The sequence below is a fragment of the Anneissia japonica genome, unplaced genomic scaffold, assembly GCF_011630105.1.
Source record: "Anneissia japonica isolate Jap-2015-1 unplaced genomic scaffold, ASM1163010v1 scaffold288164_len509026_cov199, whole genome shotgun sequence".
In the NCBI taxonomy this organism is placed as follows: domain Eukaryota; kingdom Metazoa; phylum Echinodermata; class Crinoidea; order Comatulida; family Comatulidae; genus Anneissia; species Anneissia japonica.
The window spans coordinates 491189-502296 of NW_022752067.1; the positions used below are offsets into that span (position 1 = coordinate 491189).

General features: G+C 37.2%; 1 protein-coding gene across 4 annotated transcripts in view; it reads right to left on the reverse strand.

The window, feature by feature from the left end:
• The window catches only part of LOC117122071 (ATP-binding cassette sub-family C member 9-like), a 32259-nt gene extending 22008 nt beyond the window's left edge, over positions 1 to 10251 (reverse strand). For 3 of the 4 annotated variants that reach the window (XR_004447664.1, XM_033267534.1, XM_033267533.1), the window contains exons 1-9: positions 10087 to 10251; positions 5246 to 5930; positions 4528 to 4773; positions 3705 to 3896; positions 2567 to 2719; positions 2038 to 2193; positions 1658 to 1792; positions 1157 to 1319; positions 142 to 182 (exon numbers count right to left, since the gene is read on the reverse strand). Coding sequence is in view for 3 of the 4 variants with exons in the window: in XM_033267534.1 (XP_033123425.1) it covers positions 142 to 182; positions 1157 to 1319; positions 1658 to 1792; positions 2038 to 2193; positions 2567 to 2719; positions 3705 to 3896; positions 4528 to 4773; positions 5246 to 5869 (1710 nt within the window). In the remaining variant the exon portion in view is untranslated. Of the gene's footprint in view, positions 1 to 141; positions 183 to 1156; positions 1320 to 1657; positions 1793 to 2037; positions 2194 to 2566; positions 2800 to 3704; positions 3897 to 4527; positions 4774 to 5245; positions 5931 to 10086 lie in introns of those variants that run through there. The other variant, XM_033267535.1, reaches the window with a different exon arrangement.
• Positions 10252 to 11108: the final 857 nt, after the last annotated feature.

Below are 11108 nucleotides of genomic sequence, written 5' to 3' on the forward strand. Positions count from 1 at the left end.
ATCCCCACCCGAAAATATTCCTGTAGTGTGCCGAGTTTCGTGTTTTTATCACAAAGTGCACAATTGAACCAGCATTTTTGCATAAACTACTGGACTAATAATCAGATGATAATTAAACGAAATACTGTAATATGTACTTACGAGTAAGGTTACCATTACTGGAGAAGACATTACGAAGAAATCTATAAATAAAAAGATAATACCGGTACTGTATCCATAAACAGACTACAAAAGTGTATTTTTTATCGGATTTAAAAGAAGTTAACTTACTGAAATGCACCAATATTCAATGAAATAATTTGTACAAACTTTTTTTAAAAATTTTAATATTGCGTTCAAAAGTAAATACTGTACTGTACTTACGAAGAAAGTAAACAAATTGAAACAAGTCTTTATATCAGTGAATTGTATAATATATCTTAAAAATATAGGCTTATATGTTGACGAAATTCCATCAGTTTTCACTGCTAATTTGGAATAATTTCCTTTAAGTGATGGCAGTATGCTTATCGTTGTTGGTGTAAACAGATTCGCTGTCAGTACGTTGGCTTGGTTGTTGCTACTTCCTTCAGTCCAGTTGTTCTGTGACTGGTACCACCAACGTATGTATGGAACGCCAAAAGGACAAATTACAAGTGGCGCAGTGCAAAAGTCAAGTGGCACAGTGCAAAACTAAAGTGGCACAGTGCAACACTAAAGTGGCGCAGTGCAAATCCAAATGCGTGTGCTGCTACTTGGATTTTGCACCACTTTAGTTTTGTACTATGCTACTTGACTTTTGCACTGCGATTGTAGCTTGTCCTTTTCGCGATATCACGCCAAAAGGACAAACTACAATCGCAGTGCAAAAGTCAAGTGGCACAGTGCAAAAGTCAAGTGGTGCAGTGCAAAACTAAAGTGGTGGCACACGCATTTTGAGTTTGCACTGCGCCACTTTAGTTTTGCACTGCATCACCTTAGTTTTGCACTGTGCCACTTGACTTTTGCACTGCGACTGACTTTTGCACTGCGACACTTGTAATTTGTCCTTTTGGCGTTCCATACGTATGAAGTAAATTGCGCCCATCCCATACAGGTTTTACAGGTTTGAAATTGTTCCAAAAATATAGGCATAATTATTATTAGACATTAAGTTGAATACATTTTAATAACTTACATTGGAACACAGTACACACGCCCATGCGCTTCATACATTTGAATTCATTTGCTCGAACACCTTCAATCATGTCAGCGTATACTTTCTCCCAGCCATACACTTTTAGTAATTTGATTCCTTGCAACAATTCATTCGATAGTTTAAGTCGTTCATCGGAAAATACCTAACAAAGAGAAGTCCAGTAATCCAAATAAAAACGGAAACCAAATGTTCTTATAATTTATCATCCAATATAAAAAAATAATCACAAAGTGGTATAATAAGCCAATTCGTAGTTCGAACTGCACACGCCGGTATCAATATCAATAGACATAAACAAACATAATACACAACATAAATGTATGCCGATTGAACTTGGATACGGGTATGTGCAGTTAAAACTACGAATTGGCTTATCACTCTGTTATTATCTTTTATATTGAATAATAAATTATAAGAATAATCTGATTTCCTTTATTTATTTGGTACATGAAATTATGTTATCCAGAATGCTATAGTTACCATGGTTTCTTTTTGGATTTTCGACATCAGTGCTCCGATTTTAATTTGAATAGGAAACGTCACTAAGAAAACACTAGCTCCAATCAAAGCAGATACGCCCATCTCCTGATACAGCAAGGCCAGCGTTACGGCAATCTGTGTAAAGATAATAGACCATTTGAGAGAATATACGTATCCTAGTAAATCAAAAGGTGAATGTAATTTATATATAAACCGAAATATAGGTCTACTATAAAATAACATTTAAAGTTAAACTGTATGGTAAAACTAGAATAGGCCCTATTTGTTAAATGCCTACTTAGCAAGAATTCGCTCAGTTCCGTTAATGATTGGATATAGATATTAAAAGCAAAATTTATATAAGTATATACTTTACTTACAATCACTGGAATTGACCAAAGTTGGTTCCCGAGTTGAAATATGTAAACGAGCGACATGGCGTCGGTTGACATGTGGTTGGTTATCTGTCCCATTGTCATAGCGCCGCCTGTAATCGCAAAAGTTGACAGCGCCAAAGATTTCTCATAAACGACGGCCTTTGGATAGAGTTAAGAGTGAAAATATTTGTATTTGTCTTTTGTAAATTTACAAGGATAGAGCCATTTACTGTTTTATGAGAAAAATAGGCCCATAGGATTGTAGGCCTACGTGGATATTTATAAGAAAAAGTCAATTTGTATCACCCGACTATAATTTACTGTTACTGAAAAAATATATAGATAGTTTCATATTATAATTAAATTAGCAATGTGTGTATACGAATTTATTACACTATCAAGGGCCTATACGACTACACGACATTTTGCACATTGATGAAAGATACTAAATTGATAGAAATAGACCAGAAACAAAACTCGGATTTATAATCAGATTTAACAAATCGTGTTAGGCCATGTTGCTGACATTTACCTGAATCGCCACTCGTACTTTCAGCGACTCTAAAATCGCCAGATGGAAAGCTGACTGTATGCAAACAAATTTGCCTATTCCAGCAAAGAACATCACACCAACTAGTATGAAACCATTGTCAAAGTATTCCTTAGTTGTGACGTAATGACTAACCTGAAACATTATTACGTAACAGAGTTGAACTTTTCTTTGCATTATGAAGATGGACGTGTTTGTTTTCGTTCATTTACAATCTAGTGGAATATAGATAGAAGAATTGAATGAAAGAGACTGAGAGGAAGAAAGAGGAAAGGGATGATAAGTGATTTCAAGGATAAGCATAAAGCTCTGTTGTATGCCCATATATATTTATGATATGCCTACAGGTCTACATACGTTCATGATGTGATGTCATCATGACCATATTTAGGCCAAAATGAAGACCCGTCAGACGGCAGAAACATAAGGGAAGAGTAGAGTCATGTTTACAGAAATGAGTACATTATTCATTACTTATTAATAATATTAAATGGATATTTTTACTTTCGCTTCAGAAAATGAGCTCAGTGTGTGCATTAATAATGCATGATCACTGTTAGTAAATATCGCACAACTATATATAGGCCTATGTTTGTTTATCATTTTACGTTTAAAGACATATCGGAAATACCCGGAAAAATATGATGCCGGATACCGTAGTGTACAGTACTGAAATAATATAATTACAGTACAAAAAAAGAATCTGACAAAGGAAAAAACCACCACCTGGGATTTGTTTGCCGGACCTTTCTCACAGTCAGCAAACATTATAACCACACTAGAAAATTTATGGTGAACACAAGCGCTATTATTAGTGATTGAAAGCCTTTTCATGTTTTCATGTCTCTGACGTCAAAATTGGCATAGTAGACCTAATCAATAATCATGTGAACGAGACTACATTTTATTCGGAAGCACATACGAAAACGATACAAAATAAACAAAAATTCATCAAACATCAAAACAGTTCCATGAGCCGGAACATACCATTCCTGCATATATACCGGTACACTGACGGTACATTGAGGTTCATTGGAGTTAATAACGATAATAAAACGGATTTTTTTGGTAAACTATTTGGTCCTAAACACAATATGAAAAATATAAATATATTTACTACCTTAACTTCTGAATCTGGAAAGTATACGATTTTCGTTACATAAGTAACAATTGCTCCAACAACCAGTGGTCCAACGAAACTAAGGAGGTTACCAATTAAATTGAAAATACCAGAAGTTAAAAGACCTCTTCCGTAGACAACAGCGAATACTCGCCAAAGAGACGGCATGACGTTTTTACTCTCTGCTCTTTTCTACGAATAATATAAAAAGTATTTAGTAATGACGTTACAAAAATGTAATGTAAGGCTTGGTTCACCAATGCTTTTTTCAGAAGCAAATGCAAACCGCGGTTATTGCACTTATTCAACTTTTGTGAGAAAGTTATGGTGCGTCGAGACTGGCACACTTCAGGCCGCGTCAGCCAACATTGAATTGAATTTATTCGGTATCATTAAAAGGAAAAACATAACAAACATTAAAAATATAAATTTACCAAATTACATCGCGATAGATAAAAAGGCTCGAAGCCAAAAGTTAAAAATTGCAATACGTTGGCGTTACCCATATGCTTCACACCATTATATGCAGCCGGGCACAAGGTGACGACGCGCGCGCAACGGATGTTGTCATTGGCGATCTGCTTAGACCGGACAATCAGCATACGACGTCGCGTCATAAAGCGATCACAGAAAGCGAGAGATAGAGATTTGGTGACGGTAGTGCGGCCATCGTACGACGCCGTGTGTGCCCGGCTAAAAGGATAAATAGAGTTCCCTAACTATTATCAGGATACAAGATACGTGGGTAAACCTGATTTACCACTTGAATAGGCCTATATAGGTCTTCCATTTTAATCAACTGTTATAAACAATCTATAACTACCTTTTCTTTCTCAAATGCCTCTTTAAATTTGTTCAAATTATTTCGGCTTTCAAAATCGTCAGGTATTGATCCCAAATCAGAAATCTCTAGAGGGCGCTTATAGCCAAGTCTCAGCAACCAGTTCAGCCACCAAAAACTAATCTGGGAGACGGCATTCGAATATTGGTCTTTGTAAAGCATATCGTCAACGGGAAACTCTGAAGGCGAGAGAATACCGCCATACGGAACACAGCATACACGATAAATCTGTCAAAAAAGCCGTCAAATGTTAAATCTCGCACATTCACACCATTCAATCAGTTAATAAATCAAAGATAATCAATAAACGAGTCAATCAACCATAGTGTTAAATCTCGCACACTCACACCAAGCAATTAGTCAATTATTCAACCAATCAATGAAAATCAGTAAACGAATCAATCAATGATAATCAATAAATCGATCATTCGATTAATCAGTCAGTCAGTCAATTAATCATCCGATCAACCAACCATTCGACCTATCAAACAATCGATCTATAATAAATAATCAATTGATTGGTCAATTTAGCCTATCAATCAAATCCAGAAGATACTGGAAGAACAACAAAACAGAATCGAGAAAATAATTAAAACACGCTTATGATCGTTATTGCTAATGCTGTAAATAGTTGTCTCTGCTTTCCAATTTAAAATTAAGCCATTTAGTTCAATAACCCAATAACCCGTATATTACTCACCTTGCCTTGAAACACATATAATTCAACCAGCAAGATGATCGTAAATCCAGCCAAAGACAACAGACAGATATTAAAACGAATCGTTTCAATCGAAGCTAATTTCATGTAATCCAGGCCGACCAAGCGAAAGGCTTCGACTCCGATCGCCAGGATCCAATAAAGACTAAGAACTAGTGAAATGTATATTGCGTTACGTATTTCCATCATTTGATAAACCATAAGAGATAGTATAACAGTAACAACAGAACAACACCCTGTCAGATATAAATGGGGTTGAGTAGGCGCGCCTTCAAACGTCTGATCGGTTAAAATCCCCTCCCCGATAGAAGCAAATAGAACCACCAATAATAGGCTGGATACTAACCACCGCACCACATGACCTGGAAAACGGATTAGATATTTTGAGGGGGGTAGGTTTCGGGGCGAGAAGATGAAAAGGCACGCCAGAACTAAAATGAACACGACAATGAAGAGTGCATGGGGGATCGTGTAGACAGCGCTCATAAAGCACGCGTTTCCGTACGTGAAATTCTTTTTCCATTCAAAATCATCAAAAAACACGAGATCCGATGAATTTTTACCGCAGAACCATTTCCACTTTTCAGATCCACTTTCCACTGCCATGATTGTGTTTATCCCTCGTTGAGATTCCGTATACGAGCAGACAGAAGAAATTTACACTGATCTAGGACAGAACAAAAATAGCAACAAGGTCATTAATTATATAAAAAATTATTACGGTAACTACAATCACAAAACTATTACTTTACTGGTAACCAGCACACTTATTACAGTCATTGTGAGTTCAAAATGCCTACGATATATTTGTAGGCCTATTTATCAGAGGCGGTGTGACAGCGTGGGTCCCAGGGTGTCCAGGAGGAACGAGACCTCCCACCTGTGGAAACCCTGGACAAGCCAATTATCGGACACTAATACATTAGAAATGCATTCTGAGTGTGTCATTTCGGGCCAACTAGGAGTACTTATACGTAAAATCTAGGGATCACTGTTCCCTGGTAAAATTTGTTTCAAACACTAGGGCAGGGGCTGAAAAGAAATTAGGACAAAAAAGGTTTACATGGATTTTAAACTAATCTCCATTTTACCTATTGTCGGCGTATTACATTATCAATCAATATAAATAACAATTAAAGCAAATATTTTACCTGTTTCATGTTACATAAAGCGTTTTATGTATACAGAAACACCGAAAAATGAAAACGCTTACATTGTATTGCATGATATTGTCATTTTAATCAATGACGAAAAGTGAAATACAAAATAGGTCAGCATTCGACTATGACCCTACTTAAATGACCCTACAACAAATTATGCGTCATTAAATCAATGACGAAAAGTAAAAATTGAAATAGAAAGAATAGGTCAGCATTCGACTATGATAAACAAAACTAAAATGCTGACCCTACTACAAATTATACAATTGTTTTCGAGCAGTTTGCAACTAAAAAAGGGGTATGAAAATCCCATAGGCTATACTTGGCGTTGCACTGGAATATAAATACATAAGCATCAAACTTAATAACGAATATATATTTTATAACATCAACTAGTAAAAATTATACAGTATATATGACAATATGTGAAGACTGGGTGCCACAAGGCCAGACCCATCGGTGATGGGAGCACCCAGAAAAGGAGTTACACAAACCGTAACTCTCCTTGTCATTGATCTGAATATATCTTATATATTAACAAGTATTAAAAACAAGATAAAGCACATACAAACCACGTTATTAACAGCTTACACTTGTTTTAACGAAGGGTTACAACTTTCTCCCTTTTTTGGCAGGCCAAGCGCCCACATTGTGTCAGCCTGTCCGCTGACGTGACACAGCCAGACGCTGTATGACGTAGCCATATGCTATACTGTATATAAAACACAGCCATATGCTGTGTCGGGAGTGCCCTCTCTCAGATAAAAATACAAAGTGCCGCCAACTGTTGCCTTAGCAAAGGAGTTTTTTTCGTTATCAAGTAGAAAAAAGCATTTATGCGAATATAGCAACGAAAAGCATTGGACGACCGAACGCCCCATTTTTAAAATTAGTTCCTCAGAGCAACCCATGACTGCTGCCTGGGTGGCTGCTCCTCTCCTGAAACTATGACCCTTATACAAGGCTGGGTTTAAACCAATAAATGTTATGGCTGCCTTGATCTTTGAAGAAATGTACTGGGGTGACACCGCTCGACCATCCATGTGTTGAAAGAGTGGCCCCTGGGTATGTCGGAAGTGTGTGATATACTCGCGTAACTGGAAAACCGGACAGAAAGATTTATCTTTTTGCCTAGCAATTGAAATGACCACCGGAGGTTTTCCCGTTGATGTTTTTGAATGACGTATCATTAGGTTTACTCCGTTCGTTTACTTCCGTTTGCGTTGAATGGCTGGCCCCTCTTTCCCGGGTCGGGCCGCTAACTCCCCTATACGCATAAAGGCATGGAAGGCTAGTAGAAAAAATGTTTGCACTAGTTGTCTGTCTGTTCGAACCTGTTCAACCGAATGTAACACTGTTATGATACATCGAAGAATATTCATGGTAATCAATAACCTGGTATCCGGGGACTTAGCCAAGGAGTGTACTCACCTTAAAGCTTTCCTAACTAGAAATGTGTCAGAAGGGTCTGCAAACGCATTAATTTTGTGAATGAAGCAAATGGCAGACACATGAGAGGATATACTTCGTGGTGCATACCCCTTTTCGTACAAAAAAACCCCAATAAAATTACATAAACCATAGACGATAATGGAAATTTTTAATGAGGGGCCGACCATGATTGTAATAGTGCCCAACTACGGGAATAAGCCTTTTTGGTTGCATCTGTCAACGACGCATCAGTCAACTGCCTTGCAGTGTCTGAAAGTATCCTTGTATTATTATGTTACACCTTGTATGATACAAGCTGAAGACGCTATCAATTCTGTACCTGAAACAAATTGTAAGAGAAAACTCAAATGTATTGCAGGGAGTTAGGAACCTCGGTAGGTGAGGGGTTGATATGGTTAAACATGGAGTGGGCTTTGTCTATTTGAAAGCGAGAGAGCAAATCCGCCAATGTATTTTTGACACCCGGGATATGTTTTGACTTGAAATTTATATTTAAACGTAGGCAACACAAAAATAGCCGTCTTAGACGAAGCAAATTCTGTATTTTACCTCTTCTATATACTGTAGCACCCCTTACTCTTATGCTGTGTTAGCTTCGTTATCCTCCATGTTTACTACCTAAACCACAAATGATTACTCGACCCAATTTCTCACCTTTTTGATCTACTTTGATCACCGGATAAAACACTCGGGATCAACGTTCAAGGTTGATATTGCAAAAGATGGCCATGTAATTGGTTTATGCTTTTATGCATATAACTTAAACGTTGTACTGATACTGAATATCACGATGTTCTATAGCCTGCAAAACGCTAAGCTCCAATATCCTGATGACCTGTCATGCCTCGTTTGCTCGAGGAAAATTTGATATCGAAAATCAACCTTTTTACAAATGTATGTCGAATATCATAATACTCAGTATTTATGTTAAAACGTTAGTTGATGATGATAACATTTTAATAATGATAAATAAATAAATAATATTGATAAATAAAATAATGATGATAATGAGGATAGTGGTAACGACGACGATGACGGCCGATACCGATGGAGATAAAGAGGGTGATATGTAGATACCGATGAAGATGACCATTACAATGATAGTGTGTAATGATGATTATGAAACTATTACAATTGGGCCTACTATTACTAAATACTATTATTATTATTAGTATAGAAAAATGAGCTCTTCGCGTGTTTTGCATTAAAATTGATGGAACGTCCGCCCTCTGTAGAATGGAGGAAATAATTGTGAACATGTGCAAAGAGTATATGACAGCATTTGACGGAGTGGAGAAATAAGAAAACAAACAAACCCGAGCAGTGCCGTGGATTATCTGTTGATTATAAACATATTGCGCCGCCTTAAGGATGGAGGAAAATTGCTCTACGGACTCCCTCATTGACGTTTCACTATATCGCGAACTGCTCCATCGTCTACAATATATTATCCTTGCTTATATTCAGAAACTATGCACTTCATATTAGTATACCATTCAATTAGGCCTACCATTGCTCTGTCATATCCAAGTTTACTACAGCATATAATACTACCGATTATTTTAATAGCATTTATTGCTTTTATAAAGAGAGATGAACTCATAGCGTCGCAAACGTAATTTTCCCTACACGCATTTTAGGCTCATGTTTGTGTTTTGTTATCTATGTAAACAGTAGACATCTTCGGTTAGATCATATTTGAATAGAATCATGATAACAGCAGGAAACTTTACTTGTTTAGCTCGATCACATGGTTCGTGGTCTATGCAAATGGTCATCGATTTTGTCATTTTAGTGGCGGATTCAAGTCGAGGAGGGTTCCGGTCCGCCCCAAGTACAGTACAAAACATATGCTACAAGGAGGTCAACAGTGTATATACTCTTTAATGCAAAATAAAAGTTTGTTTANNNACTACCATAAACACTCCGCCACCAATGTAAACACCACTAACGCCACGACCACCACCGCCACCACCTTGTTTTTTTTTAGAACGTACCACAGCAGCAATGCAGCAAACTCTAAAGGAATCTGGAAGTTGTTAAATTGCTTTGCGTGATAATCATATGACTTATTGTATTTTTGTGGTATTAACTTACTATTTGAAAAACAAGTTGTTGTGGTTTTGTGCATGCAGTATACCTGTTTCACTTTACGGTTCGATGTAAAGAATACATTAATTAAACTTGATTGATTCAGGCCTACATTCCTACCTTTAACAGTTGCAGCTGTATGCCTATATCCTCAGTGTGTCAATTTCTCGTCAACGGTGACATTTTTTTACAGTTTAAGCCTCAGTTTCCTTCCATAGGCCTTGTCACGAGCTTTTTACCGATTTAAGCTAGTCTTGTGAGTCCTAGCAAAACATGGATACAAACAGCCCGAAGAAAACAATAGTGTGACTAAGTCATGTGATAATGGCTGGGTGTACAATATGGAACAAATAATTCGGAACGGTCTGATAGTATGAAAATATGTATACAATTTCAAATTGAACACGAACATTTGTGGTTTCAAAATGCTGCATGCAGAAGTCGTGGCAACAACTTGATCTTTTAACATATAATTGAATAGATCACCCATTATTCCTATATACAATGCATTTACGTCTAACTTTCCTAAGTTGCACCTCTGGGTAGCCTAGGCCTACTATAACTCTCACTTTATCTCATATTATCGCGACCTGCCCTCCAATCGTAGCCCCCTCACAATATCACGACGTAGCCCTGCGATCGTACGTCGTAGAATTACCCCCAGCATGAACATTTACCTTGACTCATTTATTATTCATGGCAACACCTCGTTCCATTTAATGGTCATAATGTCTACTTTTGCTTTAACTCGTGGTATACATAGCTAGCAAGTACATGGTCAGAACCCGGGTCTCAGCCAAATGACTACGACGACACGTGTGAGAGCGACTACGATCAGACTGGTGACCTATACCGAAAAAAATACATCTTTCAACATTGAAAACTCCGCGACCATCCACGACCCTCTCCCTTGTCACAAGCAAGTTACACCTTATAGCTGCTCTCACAGTATTACGACTCGGCCACAATCGTACTGGTCGTTGTCGGTCATGTACCAATCGCAATGTAGGTCGTGATAGTGCGAGAGCGACACTAAATTTGTAATTGCCGCTAAAATAATAAGGTAAAAATTTATTGTATGTATTTTTTTTTTATTTTAATTTTTTATTTCAAACATATTTATACAGGATTAAAACATATCA